General features: G+C 39.5%; 1 protein-coding gene across 3 annotated transcripts in view; it reads right to left on the reverse strand.

Annotated features, from left to right (window-relative positions):
• The window catches only part of RASSF3 (Ras association domain family member 3), a 191,466-nt gene that overhangs the window by 31,762 nt on the left and 133,062 nt on the right, over positions 1–26,642 (reverse strand). The window contains exon 1 of one of the 3 annotated variants that reach the window (XM_075209464.1): positions 7,891–8,315. The exons of the other annotated variants lie outside the window; for them this stretch is intronic. Coding sequence (XP_075065565.1) covers positions 7,891–8,013 — 123 coding nt within the window. The 5' untranslated portion in view covers positions 8,014–8,315. Of the gene's footprint in view, positions 1–7,890; positions 8,316–26,642 lie in introns of those variants that run through there. 3 annotated transcript variants of the gene reach the window in all.

Consider the following 26,642-nt stretch of genomic DNA (forward strand, 5'->3'; position numbering starts at 1 on the left):
AGACCATGTTCTTTATTAGTAAACTGCTATTGAGGTAGAGCTATAAACCACGATGAATCAGACTCCCAAGATATAAATATAAAAAAGGGTTGCCAAGAAGAATACAGGAATGTGTAATCACAGATATATTTTATCTGACCACATTACGTGCACTAATCACCCCTCCCAAATATCCCACCCGATGCCCAGAAAAAAATATTAGGAAGACATCCTCTGGAAGTAACATATTAACAATTTAGCTATAAAGACTAAATAACAATAAAGAGACACAATATTTCAACATATTTAATGATCAGTCTCTTACTTTCATCTGACAGTTAATGGAGTTTAAAAGAATACCAAAAACATATTTATTAGATAAGTAGTATTCAGTGTAGGTTTACATATTCCCAACTGTACAATGGAATGTCAGTTTATGCACTAGTCACTATGGAGCCACAATGAATACTAAACATTTAATGTAGGTCAAAATAAACTTGTAGAGGGGAGATGTTTCTTACAAAGTAAACCAGACATCACTAGTGTATAAGATATACGGTTATAGCAGCGAGAAACACACACACACCTATGTTTCATCTCAAGTAAGAGCAGAGAGACACATAGTTGGTGAAAAGCCATACAACAGGTCTGGGCAGGGTGGGGATTGATAAATACTATATTTCCATAGACATGCCTGGTATTGCTTCCTTAAAAGTCATGTCAACAAAGAATTTGTTCCAAGCTGCCTTTAGGGTTTCAGAATATGTACTATACATGTAATAAAGTGCTCACTTAGAATGACCTAAGTATTTTTTCACCCAAGTATAGAGATGGAATCCACTTCTACACAACATTATAATGGTACAACATAATTCTGTAGGTATAATACATCAAAATAGAATGGTTATATAGCCAGGGAAGAGCTGGCAGATCTTAGCTGGAGAGGCAAGACTCAACTCAGGAGCCTATTAGGAACATTTTAAATGGAGAAAAAAAAAATGCAGGTGAGCCAGACCAAGGTAGCCCAATATGGGACCAGCCCAGGGGGCATATGCCCCTCCCCCTGCATATATTTACAAGTATCTACACACTTCACTTGTCACAGACACCAAATAAGAGTTAGCTACTGCTCAGCATGCACGCATTTAAAAAGCCCAATCTTCAGCTTCAGTGCCTGGCGACAAACCAAGGCTTATGCGTAATTATATTTACACTATTGTTTTTTCCTGTACATTTTAAACACTAGTAGGACAGTGGATATGAGTATATTTCCTTTGAGTTTCTTGAGTTATAAGTGACAATAAGGATACAAAAGACCAGGATGTGTTTTCTGTAAGTAGGCTCCCAACATCTAGTATGTAATGTGAGTCAGACTCAGGGTGTGAGGCACATGGATAATGAGCAGTGTTCTATCAGATGAGCTCATCAGAAATGAGACACACCTTCAAGTGCAATGTGACTGGACTGTGTCTGACCTTTCTCCCAGAGGATTATTATTGCATGGTGCAGTAATCATTTTATTGCTGCTGTGTTTGCCAATACCACCTATCAATGAAAGGTACACAACTGGAAGTATACAGGGACAGCAACATGGAAGGTTTCCATTTAGCCCTGAATAAACCACAAGTGGCTGACACAATTATTTAAGCAGAAAATTACAAACGTACAAATATTATTAATTTTAATATAAATTTGTAAATTCTCCAACAAAAACATATGGGAGCAACTCTACAAAAACTAAATAGTTACACTTAAGGGGCCTGATTCATTAAGGATCTTAACTTAAGAAACTTCTTATTTCAGTCTCCTGGACAAAACCATGTTACAATGCAAGGGGTGCAAATTAGTTTTCCGTTTTGCACATAAGTTAAATACTGACTGTTTTTTCATGTAGCACACAAATACTTGATAGCTTATTTGTACACTGAAATTTAAAGTTGATATTTGTGTGTTACATGAAAAAAAAGACTCCGTATTTAACTTATGTGCAAAACAGAAAACTAATTTGCACCTCTTGCATTGTAACATGGTTTTGTCCAGGAGACTGAAATAAGAAGTTTCTCAAGTTAAGATCCTTAATGAATCAGGCCCAAGATCAGTAGAAAACCGGTATTTAAGTGGAGCACAGCAGATATTACGTTTCTGCATTTTTATTTTACTGATTATAGAGCATACACACTTCTCACTTGTATAAGCAGTCAGTCTGTGACAGGAGGGCCTCCAATGCTACGGTCATAAACCAATGACATTACAACACAACCTGATAAGAATGTTTTAACAATATTGCTACAAGTAGTTTTCCACACAGAGGACAATGTGTACTATTCATTTTTTTTTTTTTTATAGCCAGTATTCTTTATATAAAACAAAAACACAAAAGATCAATATACGTCTCTAAGAATTCCCACACATTCAAACCAACTCAATTGCAAGAACAACATATATTATAGAAGCATAAAACTAAACATCACCTGACCTAATTTTATTTCCTCTAAACTGAAGAGGGAACATACGCCTCTATCAAATAAAAAAAAAAGAGGAAGCAGCCGAAGGCAGATTATTGAAAGCCAGTGTCCTCATGTGATTTTGTAAAGCAGTCAGGGGGGTGAGGGTTTCAAGCTCTGCTCACTTAAGTGAACACCAAATAATGTTGTTTTATAGAAATGCTGACATGCTTGGAAACAGCTGCTAGGCCTTCCAGGGCTCCTAATTCCCCACAACCTTCACAAATGGAGCACATATGGTATCTGCGCTGGGGTGGACGTCTAAAGAGGGACAGACATTCCTACACAAAAAAATATAAAAATGTGCACACAGAAAATAAAAAAAACCTGGGACTAAGATTTCCTGATCAATTCACTGTGTGGGTTGTTCTCACATTATAGTGCAAGCTACAGTAATCTGGCTGGTTTCCCACTTAACTGTAACATACCTTCAATGCTATGTGATCATCAGCTTCCTGGTATGTAACCTTGCTGCCCAGAAATACCACTGCAAAAGCCATTTATCATGAGCCCCTATGAAAACAAACGGCTAGAATACAGGACTATTGATTGGGCATGATAGGCCTCAGCTAGAGATATAAAACAATGGGAGACTTCCACTAAGAACACAGTTGTGCTCATTTGTTTGTTTCAAACTGATAACCAGGACTCCCTGAAACACATAGATCAGTATTTAGACACCACCAAGCTCCCATGATCTTGTCCTTTTTGCCGTACAATAAAAGAAAATCTGTCACTAGTGTTTTGTGCATTTATCAAAAACCATGGAGCCCCCCTGTGCCCTACATTTTAAACGAGAGAGAAGCTTTATATTGAGCACACCGGAAGAGCTGCATACTGTGCCATGACCTCTATGGCATGAGAGCTGTATGGGGCTATTAGTACTGTGTGAGCTATTACACAAACCAGTGCCAATCTTTTTAATGGCAAAATATGGTAAAGCATACGAGAAAAGGTTTCACTGGATCATCCAATAATGGTGTCATTTGAAGTTTCTGGGGATTTCTATCAGTACAAGTACACAAGTCAGTTCCCGTTAAAACTGATGTGATGAACTAGAACTGAGGGGGCCACAAATAGACTAACCTAACTGTGCCTAACTTAATCAGTGTAATGTCAGATGCAACATATTTCCCATTCGTGGTGGGGAGAGAGGTGAAAAATAAAGAGGGGGTTCATCCCCATGCAGACAACCCTTATAGTTTCTAAGGGGGGGGGGGGGGGGTTTCAATTCCCCACAATGAGCCGACGGACCTCACAGCAAAGCCTCGCTGCAATCATTTCGGGGTACTACAGTACCTGAACATCACAGCAATTCCTAAGCACCTCTGAGATGTTCCATTGCTGCAGAGTGCCTTCAGGACCGTTCTGGAGGTACTCAGCTGTGGTGTAAACTCTACACAAGCACCAATGATGGTTTCAGACGGGGGATTGTGGAGACACTTTAATAGCTGATCCAACATGCTTTGATCTTTATTTTGTAATAATACAGCACCAGAACGTTTTGTTTTTTTTTATGCCAAATGACAGATGTAAAACATTAACCAAACTAAAACATCATCCTTAGGCAATGGATAATTAAAAGTAGAAAAGCATATTCTGTGTGTGAAAACAGATTTCAGGCCTAGTAATTACTACATAAAACATCAAAGATCACTCCTTGCGAGCTACTGCGACAGAAGTTTATTGGCTAAAATATGGGTCTGGTGGCAACTACAAAGTAAATGTCAAACACTAAATTTTCAAGGAGTAATCCACTAAAATAGTAGTGCAGACAGTCAGACAGCATCAAAAAATGGCTTTAGTTTATCAAGTGTAACATTGCTAACAAATAATTCTTTATGAAGTTCAATTTTTCCATTACAAAAATGACTGTGCAAATTGGACGAGCGGGAGCAACGCTATTGGCTACTAGAAATTCCTGGCAAGACGCACACAACCATTACACACAGTAACATATCCATTCTTACAGTGGCCACTAAAAAGAAAATGGACTCTATATCAAGCTATGAGAACACACGACATGATACGGAACTCCAATTTAAAAAAAAAAAAAAATACTCTTGATATTTTTTTAACAATGTTTTGTATGTTACTCATTGGCTATCGATGCTTGGTAGCATATGACAAATAACTTTTAGTTGTTTAGTAGCTATATGGCTCACTTTGAGGAAATACCTCATTAATGTGATTTGGCTGTCTGTAACATACATCTTATCCAACCTCGACAAATGAAGTTGCTATTTTAGCACAGATGACTGAATTACTGGTTCATTTAGTGTAAAAGGCTCAGGGGTATATTTACTAAACTGTGGGTTTGAAAAAGTGGAGATGTTGTCTATAGCAACCAGATTCTAGCTGTCATTTTGTAGAACGTACTAAATAAATGATAACTAGAATCTGATTGGTTGCTATAGGCAACATCTCCACTTTTTCAAACCCGCAGTTTAGAAAATATATTCTTCAGTGTTGTGTTATTAACTGAAATTTTATTTGGACTATTTTTTTTTAAAGAAGGGAGAACATTTTAAAAGCTTGACTTCAGACTTATAGGTTTATATTCTATTATGCAAGTCATATCTACCTAAATACTATAGTACTCAAAATTTGACCTTTAAAACAGTGCTGTCAAAGTATTTAAATAATTAGAGAAGCATACATCTTAGAACGAATTGCTCACTGGCCAAAAACTATTATATGAAAATCAGCAATGATGCTGGGGGCCATACAAATAATAAAAAGGCAATAATTGGACACCCCTACATTAAAGAAACTAGATTGACATATCAAGACCTAATATATTCGATAATTTGGTGACACTGCTCATAGAAAGAGCAAATCTGAATAATTCTGCATGGACCAAACTGTTATATGCTGGGCATTCTAGAAGAAATATGGCTTTAGTGTGCAGAAGATCAGGCATGAGCAGTCAAATGCCATGTTGCTTTTTCATGTACAAAATGTAAAAAAATAAATAAAAATAAGTTTAGATCGCTCACAGTAAAGTTTTACTATTTTATATACTACTCACAACGAAACTGAATTTGAGAATTCTATCCATATTATTCAACTTTACCATAGAGGTAGGTCACTACAACTTAATCCCATATGTTAAGGTCTCATCTTTCCTTTCTATCAAATGTAATGAATAGAGCAAAAGCAGGCAAGTTGCTGAAAGTAATAAACAAAAACAATTTTTTTTATTTATAGGGGTTTCAGCTAATACTCTCCATTAATTTGTTATACATATTCCCCACTACAAATCTATGCAAATAAACAGGTGGACAGTATAATTTAAAACAGAGACCAAAGTGAAGGAGAATATGCTTAGTGCCCAATGAAAAACCTTGTTGGGTTCAGTATCATGCTACATGTCATTTTCATTATACATTTTACAGTGAAATGACCCAGGATCTTCGTGTTTTAGTTTAGAAAAGTAAAAGAAATCGGTTTGAAATTTAAAGAAGATATAAGAAGTGATCATTACCAGTCTGTATGCTGGAAATATGAAAGACTTGTCAAGTCAAGGGGAAAGTGTAGCAAGTTGCACAGATAATATTAGTGTTTTATGCACCACATCCTTATGCACCATTACTAGAGTTGTCGAGACCTAAACCTATTTAAGAAAAGTAATAACTGTGACCAGAACTGCTTGAGAAATTAGCTGACATTATATTATTAGGCCACCAAACCATTTGCAAAACAGTATTTTTTTCTTTTTTGACTGAGGAGATCGTAACCATTTTGGTCATGCAATTTATTTGCAGGTAGAGCTCCAATTGTATGAAACAAAAGTGTCTTATTCTAAGACCTAAGTGGCTGAAACACAATCACTTTTATGGTCTATCCCATCCAGGCTCCATCACCAGGAAGCCCAATGCCACTCTTGTGGGCCATGAGTAAATGCCCCTTTATTAAAATAGCCCTGTGTGAAAATGGCTGAAGTCATGTCAAATGGAGGTAAATGAACAAATTCCTGTTAGTGATATTTTTAAAATAGACTTAATTTACAAAAGAAACCAGTACTGCAAAAGTGCTGTGTGATAAGTGAATCTGAATATTAGAGACCTGACACAAAATTGGAGCAATATACAGTAAAGAAAGTTGCTGAAATGTGTAATTGCACATTTATTTCTACATTAATAGGGGATTTATGAGTAAAAGATAAACAGTGGATGTGACAGTGAGCTCTCTGCATGTCAGATAAACACTTTATTTAAAAGGCAATACAATGCAATGATGCCAACACAGCAATTGTACCTCTGCAGTTCACATACCAAAGACATTAAGTCTGCTTCATGCTTCTTTTAACACCAACAGTAAAAGTTGATTTCTAAAGAGGTTGGGCACATTCAAATGTCAAAATTATTGCACTATTTTGTGCTTGACGTGTGTACAGGAATTAGGAGAGAGGCACAGAGAGGGATAGAGAAGTAGAGTACATGCATCGCAACTGGTATATATTCCAGCCAAACACACCCTATCAACAGCAAAAAAGAAATAGACAGTCAATTCTCTTAATACAATACAGATTTTTAGACTAGTTTTTTTTTAAATTTCTATTATTAAATCCTGAAAGGATTCTACATTTCATTTGCTTACTAGTATCCGACAACATAATAATAAAAAAAAAAAAAAAAAGATTTAATGCTACATACACTTCCCCAAGCTATACTGACTGAACAGAACAATAAAAGTGCATTGTGTTGGAATGACTGGAGGGCAGTCACAATACACTTGTTGAGAGGATTAATAGTATATCAGGAGTGGGTGGGAGCAGCTCATCAGGAAAAAGCAGAAAGCAGTCAGCTTTCTTTTCACTGATCACTTTTAGAGATTAGACACTTTTATATGTAGAAAGCTTTGTGTATAGGCTCAGAGTGGAAAACTCATCAATAATGTGGAGGAGTGGGCGTAGCGGGTGCTGTATCCATTAGTGTCACTGTAACCCAATAGTACAGTAGATACAACAGATGGGTAAATACAGCAGTTTTGCGCACAGCCAAGAAGTGTGTGACTTTAACCATTACTGACCCGCTGGTGTGTCAGATCAGCAGGTCAGTACAGTCTCTGGCACCCACTGCATGGAGGTACGTGTAGTGCACTCACTGCATGGAGGTACGTGTAGTGCACTCACTGCATGGAGGTACGTGTAGTGCACCCACTGCATGGAGGTACGTGTAGTGCACCCACTGCATGGAGGTACATGTAGTGCACTCACTGCATGAAGTGCACCCACTGCATGGAGGTACGTGTAGTGCACTCACTGCATGGAGGTACGTGTAGTGCACTCACTGCATGGAGGTACGTGTAGTGCACTCACTGCATGGAGGTACGTGTAGTGCACCCACTGCATGGAGGTACATGTACTGCACCCACTGCATGGAGGTACGTGTAGTGCACTCACTTGCTGCCCACGGGCTGCCCTCCACGGGCTCCTCTTGAAGGATGTCTTGGCGGTGAAGTAAAACTCCTCGGAGTCCTCCTCCAGGCTGCTATATCCGCTGCTCATGCTGCTACTCCACGTCATCTGCTTGACCCTCGGGTGAGATAAAAGCCCCTCTGACCTTGCCTTGCTGCCCAGTCTGAAACTTTCAGCATTACATGCTCATCCACCCGGCCGGGCTGCTCTGTGCCGGCGTCCTCCGCCCGGTGCAGCCTCACATGGTAATCTGACTCTCGGAGAAACTGTACGACGTACGGAGGTTAACGGGCGTTATCTTAACGTGTAGCAGTGCCCGGCCGGGTGAGCAGTAAATCTCTGTTGGTAAAGTCCGTATACGTCCACAAAGTAAGCGGCGTCTGTCAGCTATGATGAGATATTTCCTGCAGCACAGTTACACCATGCAACTCCTCCTACATGGCAGTACCCCGCCTCCATCACTGCAACCAGGTGATACCACCCCTCACCCTGACACCACTTCATTCTAACATGCACACCTCTCTGTGACACACACACACCTATCAGCTACACCAAGCTGGCAGATACATAACTGTCTATAATTATTGTCTTCTATATCTACCCCTTCTTCTCTCACTGGATCACTCTTTTATATACACTTGCACAAAATACTTTTTATAGTCACTCCCAGAGCCCTCTTAACAACATTATGGGCCCCCGGGCAAAGCAGTGCACTGGGGCCTATATATATATATATATATATATATATATATATATATATATGCTTAGTGGCGTCTGTCTGTCTGTGTGTGAAAAAAAAAAACAACAAGTTGCAGCGCCACCTGCTGGGCGGAGTTATACACTGACCTACTAAATTCTTAGTGTGTGTGGGAAAAAAAATTCAAAAAGGCCTGAAATTTGGTAGGGCTCAAACTCATTTTCGTGAGGTAATTTTACCTCATGAACACACATGTGTAGAGGCGTGCATTAGTGAGTGTGTGTGGAAAAAACTATTTTCTCAGAAAGGGCTCATCCAATTGACCTGAAATTTGGTATACTGACATTATTTGACAAAAAAATTAGAATAGTCAAGTCAGTTAACTTCCATCATCCCCCCTTCCCCCCGTGGGAGGGGTAGTAAAGGCTAAATTTACGAGTTGAGGGGTCAAACTCATTTTCGTGAGGTAATTTTACCTCATGAACACACATTAAAAAGGCCGCTTGCGTCGGGAAGTAACGCTCTTCCCCTGAGGAGGCCTGGGCTAGGCCCAAATGCATGACAAGAACCTTTTTAAGACCTTAAGTAGCTTGATTTGACTAGAATGCATGAGTATCATGCACGGGTTAACTTGTCTATAATATAAATGTCTAGTGGCGTGTGTTAGTTTGTCTGTCTGTGTGTGTGGAAAAAATAAAACCAAGCTGCAGCGCCACCTGCTGGGCGGAATTATACACTGACCTACTAAATTCTTGGTGTGTGTGGGAAAAAAAAATTCAGAAAGGGCTGAAATTTGGTATACTAAGATGTTTTTAATTTGTTAATTTAATTTGTTAATTGTTAAAAGTGTTTATAAAGATTTTAAAAAAATATATATATATTTCTTGAAGGAGAAGTGACAGTTGGGAGTGGTTGGTGGTTGCCGGGGGTGACAGTGGGGAGTGGTTGGTGGTTGCCGGGGGTGACAGAGTGAGAGGAGTGTGATACTCAGGACCGCTGAGAGAGATCCCTGTGTCTGGATAGACATCTGGATAGATGTGGCGATGAAAATGAAGGATGAGGTGATGGAGAAGAATGATGAGGTGGTGACATGTGGACAAAACCACATTAAAAAAGGGCGCTTACGTCGGGAAGTACCGCTCTTCCCCTGAGGAGGCCTGGGCTATGGCCCAAATGCACGACAAGAACCTTTTTAACACCTTAAGTAGCTTGATTTGACTAGAATGCATGAGTATCATGCACGGGTTAACTTGTGTGTGTGTGTATATATATATATATATATATATATCTAATATATAAATGTCTAGTGGCGTGTGTTAGTCTGTCTGTCTGTGTGTGTGTGTGTGTGGAAAAAATAAAACCAAGCTGCAGCGCCACCTGCTGGGCGGAGTTATACACTGACCTACTAAATTCTTAGTGTGTGTGGAAAAAAAAATTCAGAAGAGGCTGAAATTTGGTATACTAAGATGTTTTTAATTTGTTAATTTAATTTGTTAATTGTTAAAAGTGTTTATAAAGATTTAAAAAATATATATATATATATTTCTTGAAGGAGAAGTGACAGTTGGGAGTGGTTGGTGGTTGCCGGGGGTGACAGTGGGGAGTGGTTGGTGGTTGAGGCCTGGGCTATGGCCCAAATGCATGACAAGAACCTTTTTTACACCTTAAGTAGCTTGATTTGACTAGAATGCATGAGTATCATGCACGGGTTAACTTGTGTGTGTATATATATATATATATATATATATATATATATCACTTTTTTTATGCACTGGTCAGCCATCAGCGTCCCTTAACTTACCTTTTAATCGGCTTATTCTCCGATGCGATCCTCTTCACTTTTCTTCCAAGTCACTGCTGCTGCCAGCTGATATAGATGTTTTCGCGCGGGGGACTCCTCCGTGCTGCGCTCCACAATGGATGTACTGCGAGCGCCGCATGGAGGAGGAGACCAGGGAGGGAGCCGGACCGCCAGCTGACCGCAAGGTAAGTATTTTCTTTCTTTTTTTCTGCAGGATTTTTTTTCAGTCCTGCCTCGGACGGGCCTCCTGGCCTGCAGGGCCCCCGGGCACCTGCCCATTGTGCCCAATTGAAGAGATGGCCCTGGTCACTCCTCTTACTGACCTACAATTGCTTTCAGTATAATACACCTACACACGTATTTCTGCCATAAAAGCAGAGACTGAAAGTTGTCTTTATTCAGTTTTCAATGAAATACACTGAACGGATTGTGCATTCTCAGACTGACCATTACATTTGTTTAGGAACCTCTCTGGTAGGGCCCAAGCAGAAGGGTAGTGCTAAAACGTGTAATCATATGTTACCTTGTGATGTATTGTACAAGTTTATTTTAAACTTTTACACTGGGGCCAGAAATCTGAGCTACTATGTCAGGACATCAATGCATACCTCCCAACAGATGAGTGGGTACTGACATCTTTGTCCTGATGTTGGAAGATATGTCCTGTTTACTGCTGCTCTTCACATAAGGGCTGTCTATCCAGTGTTTCTACTTTAGAATTACAGATTTGCAGGTTTGCACCTGTTTTTCCTGGAAAAAAAATCACATTTCCCTGCAAAAATTCTACTTAAAAAGCTGTGGTACATACATAAAAAATAAATTTACCAATAAAAGTAACAACAGGAATGGGAAAAAACCCTGTAAGTGGAAACACTGCGGGAAACCAGGAAAACAGGGGGAAAAAAACTTGTAAGTGGCAACTTTTCCCCTCATGGTGCCTCGTTTCTCACAGAGAATGAACAAAATAATTTTCCCGGACATTCCGGGAGAGTTGGCAAGTATGGTATAACCATGTTAATTGTAACTTATATATGTACTAGTATGCACTGAATTCTACGTGACAACTTGTGAAAACTAAGTCTAGCTTATCTTGTATAGATTGTTGTGGATGTTTACATTGTTATTATGTTGTCAGGTGGGTTATGGGTAATTCTCAAAAAGATCCCGATCACATGACATAAAAAGGCTGCTTTACCTTGTCTCACCACTGACACAGGAAGTCCCAATTAGATGGTAGCTGAACTTTATCTTTAGTAGGTCCCCATTGTTTCAGACTGTGACCAGGTAGCCAGCCCAGGGTGTAGGGGTATGCAGGATTGGGAATGGGAGCACTGTAACAGCCCCTTATGACAGCTGCAGACCCCTGAGAGATGATATATATAAGCCTACCATGGGCTGGTCCCGTTTGCATGTGTAATCTAACCATCAATAAATGGAAAGACCCAACTCTTGGTGGGTCTGCTGGAGCAGTGGAACTTTATATTAGCTTTCTACCATACTGGTAGAGGGGTTGAAAATCGGGCCAGGCATCTGGGACTCAAGGATCTAGGAGCTAAGGTTTCTGCAGTCCTCTGGCCTAGAGGGGTAATGGACAGCCTGTGTGTTAATCAAAATGGTATATTGTGGAACCACTCTAGAGTGCTCTGTAATGAGTATGGCAGCCCACAATGTGTATAAGGGTTTTCACTGTTCCCTAAAATTGAACAAAACCTTTATATAGAGAACATATACATCAATTGGGCGCTATACCTTCTGTGTACAAACAGAGTGCATACTTAAAACTGAACAACAAATTTCAACAAGTAAGAATAAATAGACATAGAAATGTGTCAGTCCAAAACAAATAGTCCATATGAGTGATGCTTCATGATTCATGATTACTTTTTCCTTCTTAAAAGGACGAAATCCTCACGTGTAGTGAATTTATCATTCAAAAAAGAGGAAGAAAAATAATATAGTATAGTATTTTAGCAACAACTTATTGAAAAAGACAAACAGCAAACCAAACGAGAAAGGTGAAGATTTGGATAGTGCTGAACCCATACCTCATTTGTGGATACACTTATTTCATAAAGACCAATACTAAACACAACTTCAATAGATGGCTTCTATTTCTCAAGCAGTGTGGTGTTATAAATGGAAGAATTAGAGGCATATAGTACAATTATCTCTAAACAAATTATTTTAATACAAAAAATAGTATTACAAAACATATTAAAAACAAAATATAATATATAAAAACAAAATCATTTCAGATAATCTACACACCTACCAGAACTTGCAGATCTTATTTGCTTTAAACAGTTTTTTCAAAGTGTCCAAGAAGCAGCTGCAGTAAAAGGTCAGCAGGGTGAGAGTCCTTAGGTGACCAGGAGAAGCCTTACCCACGCGTTTCAACATCTAAGGGTCTTTTTCAAGACATGCCATACCTACATCCTGTTGCCATTCCATAAAGTTTGATTGACACAAACAATTAACAATGTATTAAGGAAAAATAATATAATATCAATATGTACAAACTTATATGCTATATCCAGCACATCAACAAAGTTTTTTAAAAAGTAATCCATCTAAATAAAACTGTATAATTCATTAAACTATGAATCGGAACTGTTTGATCATGTGATATAATCTACCAATCATAGATGTTTTAACATTAACATAACGTCAGGCTGTTGGGGATATATTCCGTCAATGACATTATTATTTAATTAAAACTGTAATATACATGTTCCCAATCCTGAGAACAGTATCCTCATTCAAAAATGTTTAAATCAATCTCTTTTTGCTCCTAGAGTTCCAGTCACATGACTGCTGTTTTTATATCCTCATATATCGAAGTAAGCTCACATTAATGATAAGAGAAAATAAGGTGTCATTTGTTTAAAGTGTATTTTTATTCTGTTGAATAATATAAAGTACTGTTGTACTTGATAACTGATTTGCTTGAGTGATTAGTGAACCCCTAGAAGGTACTGGGTATCCTTGCCTGGTATAGTAAAGCACCCCAGGGTGGCCAGCCAGCACAAAGTGGGCATAATTGGGCCAGATATATCTGGTATCTTTACAATTAGTGGTAACCGTGGGATCACTCAGTCCCGAGTCCTACCTGGGTAGAGCTGCAGGGGTACATTGGGCTACATTCCAGGGCTCTGTTAAGCAGTTAACACCAGAAGGCCAGCTTACATACTAACTGTAGCTTGCCCTTAAGGCTTTAAGGAAGAAATAGTCACAAGAAGCAGTGTGGGCATTAGGTTAGGGCTTGGTGAGGACTGGTACAATCTGCAAGCGGATGTCTGAGCATTGGGCTGTGTCCCAGGAATAAGGGGACCACAGTGAACATTCAAACCCTGCAGTAGACCTTGTGCAGGACTTAGAAGCCTGTAAGGTCTCAGCCCCACAAGGAGGAGAGTGGGCACCCAGCCCACAGGAAGAGCTTTTGAGCCAAGGCCCTGATGATAAGTGATGGATCTCAGCCCCACAGTGAAAGATATTCGTGAGTCCCAGCTCTACTTCAAAGATGGCCCTGAACAAGGGAAGGAAGGACCATAGGGTCTATGTCATTAAGGAGAGCAAAGCATAACAATGGAGTATTTGTAGTTAGGCATTTGGTGGTGGGGAAATCACCCTCAATGCCTGAGCAGTGATATGTCTAAACCCACCCATGTGCTGGTCCCGGGAGTGTGGGACATCAAAATATTAGTAGCAAGCAGCCAGCCCTGGGACAAAAGATAACAGGGTGCAGAGATTGTTGTGTTGTAGTGACCATACCTCAGAGTTTTGTAGCTCTTGCTTACAGTTTGGCCACAAACATGGTTAGCAAAAGTAGACAAGATCTGCCCGTTTGTTACTCTAGCTGAGGCACTAGATCACAACGCAGGCCTTTCAGTCCTGTCATCAGATGACTGTACATACAGGAGATAGCAGAGAACTGCCAACACACATGCTTATAATGAACCTGCTCATTTTTGGGGCTAATTTGCCAAAGGCGTTGGGAAAATGGATATGTATCACCAGCATTATACCTGTACCTGAAAGCATTATTGGGGCCTATTTATGAAAGGTTTCCCCCCTGTAAAATCCCCGAAAACGACACTAATTTGCTATTTATGATAGCAGCATCGCAGCAGATATCATAGATATCTGCTGCTTTGCATCTCCTATCGGTTTACTGAGCACTCCCCATAACAATGTATGGGGAGTGCTCAGTAACGCTATTTAACAATGAATGTAATTAACTTTTCAAACATGATAATGTACGTCAGCTGAAGCTGGCGTACATTATCATTAATGAAAAGTTTCAGTGCTGACAGCTCTGCTCCGAAGAGCAGAGCTGGACAGCGCATGTGTGGAGGGATCACATGATCCCTCTCTGTCACTCACCGAGCAAGAGCAGAGATGTTTGTGCGCATGCCTGAGGGTTTCACTCGGCGCATGCGCACTGAGTCAGAAGATGAGCCCCGTTCATCTCATGCTGCTTCGGGAACGAAGCAGCAGTGGTAAGTATGATTTCCACTTCACAGGAACAGCAGTTTTTCGGAACTGCTGTTCCTGTGTTGCTTTTTTAATAAATATGAGAATTAGTTCAATCCTTATCAATGCGATAAGGATTGAAAACTATTTTTCATATTCTGTGAGTTTTGATAAATGTGCCCCTATGTATTTATTAATCATATTTAACACACATCATATATCCATATGACTTGTCAATGAATCAACATTCACTAGACACCGAGCCAGTCAATTTTTTAGAATAACGGTGATAACTATTAGAAATCATGCAATTTTAAAAATGGTGTGCATTGGTTGTAGCATTTTTGGCTCCAATACAGCAACCACTACATAGTTGACAAGATCAGCAATTGTCTTACAGTATACATGACTTAGAAGCCAACCTTTTAACAACAGAGTGCGCTTCAAACGTTTATGATCACAATGTGGAAAAACGTACGTGGTCACCTCGGAGCTTTATCTGACCACCCACAACGTTAGCTTAGTTTCACCAATTGTACATTTTACCATTAATCCAACACTCATGAAAGGGAAGCCTTGTTTTAAATTAATCATTTTCTACTTTTCTGATTGAGATCTCCAAAATAAGAAGAATGACCGACATTTACGGGCAGGCTTCTGCATATTTAGCCTGGTAAGATATCTGTCATTGAGTGACTTCAGTCTGGATTGTGCTGATTTACATTATACAATCATCACATAGCTCATAACTGTGTAAAGATGAAGATGATTCATTTGAAGCCTGATTCCCCACAATGTTCAAAAGAGTCACTGCCTGCAGCAGACATTACTACATCAATGCCACCTGGTTAAGCTAAATGGGTATCACTATACAGGTCTCAAAAGCAGGAGAAATGTATCCTTTATATTAAAATGTAAATGTGAAAACTTTATTACCATTTCATTTAATATGTATAAAATAATATGGATTATGAAAAAAAATCATAATTAAGGGACACTTGAAACATTTAGTACATTAATATATACATTTATACTTTATAATTTACGCTCAGTTTTGCTTAAAATGCTTGTTTAAACATCTTATAAATAAAATATAAAGACGTGACCATTTCAGTATAGGATAATATTTAGCATATAACAACAATGCCTTGAATGAAAGCAAAATGTTTTGTATTTTACCTTGGTCACTTTTTGGAATGTCCTTTACTTAAAGTTTTCATTTCCTAGTTATACTTCTTGTTTCTCTGTATTAAAAATGTAGACATGCTAAAGGTGAACCTTATATTGAGACCACTCAGTACAACTTTTCTCAGATAAACAGGGCTAGGACCATACTTTTTCACATGACCCTACACATATCCTACACCTCTCATGTCTCTTCACAGTTGCAGACTAGAGTCAAGCTCAACAGGGTTTTTTTTCCCGCTGATTCTGCCAAGCCCGTTCCCTTGGCTGTGGTTTCGCTAGATAGTAGGTAGGGACAGTGGGAATCTCGTTCATCCATTCATGCGCGTCACTAATTAGATGACGAGGCATTTGGCTACCTTAGGAGAGTCATAGTTACTCCCGCCGTTTACCACCTTTTATACAATGAGCAACTTTAATTGATCCAGTTGCTCTAAAGTGCTTTAGATAAGGACCTTTGGTGGCACTTTACTTAATCAAAGCGTTAAATGAAACTTAGGTAAGTAACTATGCTGAGTGCAAATTATCTACCCTAAGTAACATCTCTTAATTAAACCTTAAGTAATGCTTTAGTGATCTGGAAGGTGTTAAGTATGGTACTGTCTATAAAAGATTCTTCACATAAGCAGTACTGGTTATTTATATAGTGCTCTTGCATTACTTTAATAATCAGTTATACTGCACAAGTAGAACACTTTAATTATCAGTATTGTGTTACTTAAAGAGAAAACTAGTTCTGTACCTGTCTACTCTGAGAAGAATGTCATGCAGCATATATGGGGGTGTTATGTCAGTGGATCAATGGCTACAAGGGGAGATTAATCACTAAATTGGGATATATGGCTACATCAATAAGGTGATCTGGGGGTAAATGTATCAAGCTGAGAGTTTTTCAGCGGGTTTCAAAAGTGGAGATGTTGCCTATAGCAACCAATCAGATTCTAGCTATCATTTTGTAGAATGTACTAAATAAATAATAACTAGAATCTGATTGGTTTTTCAAACCCACCGGAAAACTCTCAGCTTGATACATTTACTCCCTGAATAAATGTTTTTCAAAAAGTCTAAAAATGGGCTATAGCAACAAGTTAGCATAAAAGTGTTTAGCGTATAACTACTCATTTGTTTGCATCTTTTACATCCACTTATCGTGTGTTTTAAGTAATGTTGAAGTCCTAGCTAAACCACAATTAGGGGGACTTATTTATTTAAGAGCATAACCTCAGTGTTAAGGAAACCTTAAAGGTATTAACGAACTGTTAAAGTCTCCTTAAATTCATTAAAAAATTTAGAGCATCTGTGCCGTTCTTCTTACTGATATTGTAATACCGTGAAGCCTGTAATCTGTGCATTCCACTAATATCCTCAGATACCGGTCACTTCTCTTGAATAACATTGCAGGGCGTTGAATAAAGCCATGACAGGGGTGAGAAGAAAGTAACGATCGAGTTATGAAGGATCAGCTACACATGGACTTCTTTTTGTATCACTGGCAGTTTGTTAGGTGACAATCTATGTTGGTACAGAAATGGGATATTTCACCCATAATTCCATTATCCAGTCAGTTTCAAATCTCAAAAAGAAGGAATTAATGTCTGCTGTTTGATGATAATGTTATACATGAACTATTTGCCTTCTACTGTGGTTACAGTAAGTACCACTGCTAAACATTTTTATAGAGCATCTGGATGATGGTGGTCAACTGCAGAAAAGTCAATTTTTTAATGTAATTTAATAGATACTATACAAAATACAGCACTTATCTGGAAAACCAAGTTACTAGATCCCATACCCATATATCCACGACTGAATGGATTGTAAAACGCAACTCTAACATATTTGATATTAGTGGACATCCTTGTTAAACACAACTTTGGACAATATCATATGGCATTTTAGAATGCTATGATCTCACAAATGAACTGCAGGGTTGAAAGGTGATGAAACGCTCTTACAAGTTGTGCATCAGAGTCACCATAATTGGGGAACCGAGATTAATGCTTTGGGACTAGTAACCTCAATGCTCCAGTCTTCAGAAGTAATGAACAGAATCTTTACATTATTAGGAGGACCAAAACTATTATCTCTACATGCATAGTATATGTGGTGCATTTTGTTTAAGATCAAATAATTTAGTTCGTGTTTTTGTAATTGGAAAATAAATCGTGAACATTTGTATTTATATTTATTATATGAAGATATGCAATATCTTCTTGTAAACTTCATATACAGATAAATTACTCCGAGATAACACACACAGTTTTGTGATTTATTTCTATTGGAAAAGGATGCACAATAAACCTCTTGCACCACACTATGGGCCTGATTCATGTCTGAACATAAATCCCATTTGTGTACCATATCTTGCATGAAATAGCACAACACATGCTCTACAAATTGGAAGTTTCAATTCATTCAGCATTGTATTGTACTATTACACTGTTACCAAATATTTCCATTTTGCAGCAAATTTATTTTACATATTGATTGGACACAATATCCCACTCTCTTCATGTCTGTACTTTCTTTTTTTTTAACTCAAAAGGTTTTTATTGAATTTTTTAGAAAAGCATATTACAAACATAGCAGTGGTTGCAGAGTACATACAGCAGATCAGTTATACTGAACAATCCACACTGCTTAGATAAACAATCAAACAAGTAAATAAAAATAAGAAAAAACATTGCTACAGACAACAACACATCTTATGACCCAGTATACATAAGCCGAAGACGGCAAAGAGAACAAACAAGAAAAAGAGATGGATAAAGGGGGGAAGGGGGGGACAAGACAAGACAAGAGACTATCCGGTTATAGAAAGTGTACCAGTGGGTCTAGCCCAAGTACCCAACTTAACTCAAAAACCATTCCACAGTACTCACGGATCAAAGATTGAGCTGTGATTCGTAAAGTACTCATACCATATAAACCACTTAACAAACGGGGAGGAAGCCCCTGTAGACAGATTAAAACCTATGGTTTCCATTTTGTAGCTATGTTGGATCTTGTTAATAATTTTAGGGAGTGCTGGAATTAGAGGTGATTTCCAGTTCTGGGCTATTGCAGCTCTTGCTGCAATGAGAATATGTCCAGTGACATAATGATTGTGTCGTTAGAGATGTTTAGGATACAGATGAAGTAAAGCCATATCTGGGGAAGGAGAGATATTATTTTTGGAGACCTCAGAGATTAAATGAAAGATTTCGGTCCACAATGGTTGAAGTTTCGAGCAAGACCAAAAGATGTGCATAAGCGTACCAATTCCACCACAATTCCTCCAACAATATTTAGATTCTGATGGCCAGATTTTATGCAGCTTATCTGGAGTAAGATATAACCTGTGAACAATTTTAGTCAACATTTCCGAATGGTTAATACAATTTGACATCTTATATATGTTTAGGAAGACTCTCCCCCATACCTCTTCTGAAATAGTGATATTTAGGTCGGCTTCCCAGACAGCTTGAATCGGTAAAACCCGATTGTCAATGGGAGTTAAGAGTGTCCAGTACCATATGGAAATTCCACCTGCGTGGGATGTAGGGGAGAGGATCACCTTGATACCAGGGGGGAGGGGTCCCATCAACCCCAAATGTGAGGGACGTGTTTGTAACCAGTGCCTTACTTGAAGATATTTGTAAAAATCGCGGACAGGGATATCATACTTAGCTTGTAATTGAGAGAAAGGGGGAAGAGACCCTCCCTCCAGGAGGTGCTGCACACGTCTGGCTCCTTGCCTGTGCCAAGAGTCAAGACGGAGGTCTGGGATTAGTTGTGACAGTGCTATAGTAGAGAGGCTAGAGGAAGGGAGCTGGTAGTCTGGGAAAAGGGACATCATCTTATCCCAGGTGGTGAGAGAATCTCTTATGCTCCTTAATGTGAAGACTGGATTAGGTCTACTAGGTTTGCATGTCTGTACTTTCTTAAAGGCGTATAGCGTCTCAAGCAGAGAGTATAACCATTTTCATGCTCTCATTGTTCCCACCTACACTCGTATTATAACATTCTTATTATATTATTATCATTATTGAGATCATTTTCTTAGAGCCACTAGTTCTAATGCTATATAAGAAATTCTAATTAGATAGGAAAGCACCAACCTCTAAATATTTTACCCGACTGCAAAGGCATGAAACAAGACAGCCATTTTAGTTATTTATAAATCAGTTATTTCATGTAATATTCAGCTCACAGCTTTTGATATACTGTATAGTAATGTACAATAGTGGCCTCATTTGCTCTTTAAGTTCAGTACTGGAAAGGCAAAGGAATTTTGATCCTATGGATTATATCATTATCACATTAAATATTGACCAAGAAAAAATAAATATGATTTTGTTTCTACATAATCTTATTCAGTCTCTTCTTTCATCTCTCTGTCTAATGAATGATGACAGTATTATATATTTGCATTTACAGAGTGTATATGAAGACTATGCTTACATTCCAAATACTAATGATAAAAGATAGAAAACAAAGCAGTTATTCTAATGGAAGCTAGTTACCATTTTGAATGTGTGTGGTCCAGTCTAAGACCATTTCTAAACCCAATCCTCAAGTATCCCCTACACTTTGATGGTTGTTATACGGTCCATGAGTTATTGCCCCAAGACTGGCAACACACTTGGCAATTTTGTCAGCCAATTTAGCCCATTTAGGGAAAGTTGGTGCCAAATCACCAGGGGCCTGGCTCCACTGATTGCCAACAATGGCTGATTGAAAATCCAATGGTCATCAGAATGGGGTCATTGGCTGATTGTACCATTGGACTCCATGGGATCTGGTTTTCTGCCCTAACAGCCTAAGAGATTTGTCTAATTTGCCTACCTATGAGTGTGGCCAAATACGATACAGACCCAGCTGTTCAGTGACCATGACAAGCCAGAACTTAAAAAGAAAGTACCAATTTTTAATGGATGAATTGCAAATTATTGTTATTAACCTTTCTTCTGTCTTCTGTTACACAAATAAACATGTATGAAAGTTGTTCTTAAACAGTCTGCTTGCGACCTGGAGGGTTCAGTTGTTATGCATCAATTCAGTTTGTCAGCCTCCCACACCCCATTTACTACAATAGAATTTGACAGCCAGCCAAGACTACCTTTTGCTATTTTACATTATTGCAGTTATGTTGTAGTTCCCTGCAAAATAGTTGTCCCTTAGTGCTATATAGAGGCTAATAAGTTTATATCCTGTTTTCAAATACAAAACTAAACAAATGGTTAATAATGTTTGCAAATCATCTTAAGACATTAATTTACACAAAAGATGCAAGTAATTACTGTTGTTAACATATGTAGCTACATTAAAATGTACTTAAAGACTACTTTAGTACCTGTCCTCTGGGAGATTTAGAGGGCAGTTATGAAGAGTTGGACACAACTTGATATGTGTCATTAGGTGAGTGGGGTTAAATGTACCTTCACGCCTCTGCCCACTCAGTGCTCACTGAGGTAGGTATGGATTGATGGCAACATTACAGCCAATCACTGCCCACACACATGCAGGGAAAAGTGTGTGCTCTCTCATGAGTCTGGGAGATTGCCCCTAATTTGTGAGTCTCAGGGCAGTATACAAATATCCTTTACAATCCTGGTGGTAACAATAGCTTGCTTTTGCGGACTCTGTGTCTGTGTGTGTGGGGGGGGGGGGGGGGGGTCGATGGCACAAACTCGAGTAACCCCTTTCCAATCCACTTGCTTGGAAGGAGAATATGAATAATGTTCACTGACCCCCATGTTCTGGTTTTGGTTTTGGATCTCGATTTTTTTTCTAAAATCCCGATTTTTTAATTTTTTTTAGAAAATCACATATTTTGTTTTTTTTCTCCCTACATTATTATTAACCTCAATAACACTAATTTCAAGTCATTTGCAGTCAATTTTGACCACCTTTCTTTACACTTTCAAACAAAGACTGCAGTGACCTGGCTGAATGCTAAGCGACAGAGCAATGACACAAACACACGGAAGTTCATAGCACATCTAGGAAACATTGCCACACAGCAGTGGCAGAAAAGAAAAGTGGTGCAAGATGGAATTGTCCTTGGATCATGAAATCAGTCATGGTTCATTTGATCGCTCCACCCGTGCCTTGTATAACTGTGGTAATTCAACAGCTAATACATGGCGACCTGCCGACCCCCCTCCCCCCTGGGATCCGTGCTTTTATCAGACCCAGACCAATCTAGGGTGCCAGACACAATGCACTAAAAAGAGCCATTGTAATTCGCAGCAAAACGCAAGTTCATCACTGAGCTTCAAATCAGCCCCAATTCCCAAAGAATTATAATATAGTTAGGTACCTTTGACGTAAAGTGCATATTACAAACACTGATGGAACAGGAGCAAAGTGGAAGGTAATACATATACACGTCTATTTAGACATTCATGCTTACATTACTTCTGCAAGCAACGTTGTTCTTTGTTAATAAAACTGTTGTCTTTATACCGTTCAAAGAAATTAAAAATAATCCTCCACCATTCTTTGGATGTTTATAGTTACAGGTCTTTTTTTCTTGACCAAGTTTTTTTAAATTTTTGTTTCCCTGACTTAAAAACACTATGCACTTTAACACAGGGGCGGACCTAGACAAAATTTTAAGGGCGGGGGGGGGCGATTTTGCATAATCATGCCCCTCCTTCATTCTGATTAGCTGGCCCTGGAAAACCCCGCCCACCCGAGATTGGCCCTGCCCCCTCTACCCGTTTTGATCGGCGTCTTGGACCCAAATTTAAAGGACAGGGGGGGTGATTGCCGCGATCGCCCCCCCTGGATTCGCCACTGCTTTACCATAGGCTTTAGCAGATGACGTAGAGGGATTACTATCATCGTGACTGGTATTAGCAGCTGCTTGGTGCTCCTGGTCTTCTGTGTACTGCTGTGAATCCATTTTGATAACACAGTACAATGTGACTGCAGATTAAGAACAACACTGCCAGCCTTATTATTTCTATTTCAACAATGACAATTAGCAATGGAGCAATGGAGCTCTCTTGAATGTCACTGGAGACTTTGAAGAACACTGTTACCCCTCTTTCTTTTCTACTTATGACAGTGCCCAACTACACTAGAGACTGCCAAAAACTGTGCTACCCCTTCTGTGTCTCTCTGCGAAATGGCGCTGGAACGCCGTGGAGGGCGGTACTTATAGAATCCAAGACTCCCAATATCCGACGACGTAACAAAGACGTTTTGCCTTGTTTTCAATTCCGAGGGCGTGCGAAAGTAGAAAGCCGGCTCGGCTCGGTTCTCAGACCTGCTAAGTGTGGGTGTGTTCAGTTCTCGGAGAACGGAGCCTAAGCATCTCTAGAATAATTACAAAAACAGGGTGAAGGACTACATCTGATTCTAGACCAGACAAGTAAATCCAAGTAAACACAATAACAGTGATAGACATACTCATCACATCCAAATGTATTTCTGCACCCAGCAGGCACAGATAATGACGTACATAGTATGTTACATAGCTTTCAAATGTTTGACAGTGCATTTCTTTTTTCTTTTTTTCCATCCAGCTTAAATACCATAATGTCATTAGGTAAACAGCTAGGTTATCTATGGATTCAGTGACCTCATCGACAGGGCCTTAAGCAGGATTAACCAGTTACCTTACAATAAGTACTGTGTGTGTACAGAGTATAGTCTACTGCATTGCTGTCAGATACACATGTAGAGCTGTTTCCAAAACAAGTGACATTACACAATGATGGGTGTGCAGTAGAGAAACCTGTTCCCATACATATTACCTTTTACCAAAGATACTGAATGTAAAAATACATTACCCTTACTCAATAGAACTTTTATCCTCAATACAAGCTTAGTTAGTAGTCATACACTGGGTGTATTTTTAGTTGTTCAAGTTGTAAAGGGCTGACCTACCAAGCCTGTTTAGTTACTACCTTCTTTCCTTCACCTTTTCCTTTCTTGTTTACCATTACACGATAACACTTTGTGCTGTCCTATAATGTCCTGCACTGTGTTATTTGCTGTGCTGTGAAAACAGAAACTTTATATGTTTCACAAAGCTCAAATAAAAACTGGTATCGGGGTTAACAGTGCCATTTACAGCTGTTTTCAGAGCATTGGCTAGGTCAGAGCAAATTCAGGATACAGTTACTTTCAGAATATTTTTTCATTTCTTTGCATACCTCTAAAAGGTCTTCTTTTAGGAGGAACTGTGCGGAGTTTTGCATCCAGAAAGAGGTGCAGCTTGTCAGAAGGTGGGTGCGACTTTGTGAGACTGTTGGTATGACGTGACAGATTTGTCAAAATAAATCACAGGCTATTTACCCGCATCAACTGTTGTAGAGGGTATCTAAAGTTAACTGCCAAAGACTCCTGCACCAAGTCAGCACTTTACTGGACTACCTCAAAGCCTAGCACCTGCCCCGAGTACCGTTGTTTTACACCGAGGCAAATATCTGAATAACAAATGCATAAGTACACAAATAGCCAACGATCTATAACACTTTTATGAAAGGGATAAATCAATCACACTATGACAGCTATAAAATAACACACAGGGAAAATAATACAATACTTTCTCCTTATAGCCAACCCCGGGGTATCCAGACTCAATCCTTTGTGAGCAAGACTTTTCTCTTGTCATTGCCGTCATAGCAGGAATCCTGCTTCAATGTGACCCTGCTTTTGGCGAGCAAACAGACTCACAAGACCCAAAGGGAATGAGGATGAAGGAAGAAGATTGCTGGTCCTTGCAGTTCTTCATTGTAATCTCCACATCTTGATCAGTCCAGAAGATGTATCTCCTTACCAGTCCTGACATCCAGCTTCCATGATCTCACCGCTAAATCACTGTTTATCTATTTGCTGCCCATCCTGGACCCCTTGCTGGCACTGACTCTACAAAGTGTGGTGATATCAGGCATGCACAATGGGTCTCCACAAAGGCAGCCTAATCATTTAGCTTAGCTGTTGTAACCTCCCTGAATTAAAAACATTCCAGTCTTTTAGCGAGATCCAAAGCTTCAGACTTAACATCACTTCCTAAGTGGGTTCAGCCTGCCTTCTGCATGCAAAGTCCCACTACCAGCATGACCTGTTGTTAGAGCATTTATGGAGCACACAGCTATTGGTATAGTTTTTGCAGTGTCGATTTTACCCAGGGTGGCTATAGTTCTTTTACAGTACATACACAGACACACAATAAAAAAACAGATTAGATAGTTATACTGGCGCGCCTTTTCATAAAAAAACTAAATACAATGGGAATACCAATTCTTCCAATTCTCTAGAGGAATTGAAGTCTCCAACAAATTACACATACCAGGGAGTCGCCAGCCCTTTGTAATCGCACTCAACTCAATTCGATGATGCCATCTCATGTAGTAAAGTATACTCGTAGTTTGTAGTAGGTGAGTTCCACTTGCATGTGGTCTTCTACTCGCACAATTTTCCTCCTCTTACAACAGGAGGGGTATCACATGAGTAACAGGTCGCACCTGAACGGAATTCAGCCGATATACAGTGCAGTATACCACACAGAACAACAATAGAAGAATAGTAGGAGAAAGATCAGAATGAGGGCATTCTTTACCAAGCATAGATTAGGGGCATGAGGTCATCTACATTTGCATCCACATGTAAAAATATGAGTTTGCTTTGCAGGAGGAGATTATTTAAACTACATAACGGGGTGTAGAATACGATTGGGGGGCAGGGCTTCCTGGTTTGTGCAAGGGAACACATTCTATTCGCTCCTCGCAAAAGGACTAGATTTTTCCTCAACCATTAAGGTAGCGGAGATTGTCTCACATCCTATGCTCTCCATGTGACACAGTTGCAATTTGTAGAAAAGTGCAGTTTGAGGCTCACTTTGAGCAATGTAAACAAAACATTTAAACAATACTTGCCTACAATGGCAAGGACTCCTCCGGGAGATCAGGAGAAGGTGGACGTGTTGGGGGCAGAACACGTCAGGTCACGTCATTTGACCCCGCTCCCAAACAATCAATCACTGTTTCAGGCCAATTACAGCGGCGGGGGTAGGGCCAGGATGACGCGCTACTCGCGTCCTAAGGGACCCCCTCCCCCCCCCCGCCACTTCACTATTATGGCGATTATAAACCGGGAGGTTGCCTCGCTCTCCCGGGAGGACTCCCAGAAATTCGTGAGTCTCCTGGACATTCCGGGAAAGTAGGCAGCTATGATTTAAACACATATTTCTGCAGGTCTGTCTGAGCCACATTTCCTTAAACATCGTTACTCGGACCCTGCCCTATCTCTCCTCTCCAGATGCAGGCAGTCATAAGTATCAGAATTGCACTAGTCTGCATAACACTTTCTAGGCATTCACAGAGCAATTTCATGCAAGATACACTACGCAAACTGGAGTATGTCCCACTGTGCATGAGATCCAAAGTGTCTACCCATAGGACCAATCAATTCTAGCCCTGATTGGGTAGCTGTCCTGAAAGCTGGATAGTTGGAATGGTCTTGAGCTCTGCTTGAGTGACAGCTTACCCCCCAGAGAGGTACGGAGTCTAACAGAGGAGAGATATTCACCAGGGATTCTCGCAAGGGAATATGGTCTTAGCTGCTCTCAACCACAGGTCGCGG

The sequence above is a fragment of the Mixophyes fleayi genome, chromosome 4, assembly GCF_038048845.1.
Source record: "Mixophyes fleayi isolate aMixFle1 chromosome 4, aMixFle1.hap1, whole genome shotgun sequence".
Classification (NCBI taxonomy): domain Eukaryota; kingdom Metazoa; phylum Chordata; class Amphibia; order Anura; family Limnodynastidae; genus Mixophyes; species Mixophyes fleayi.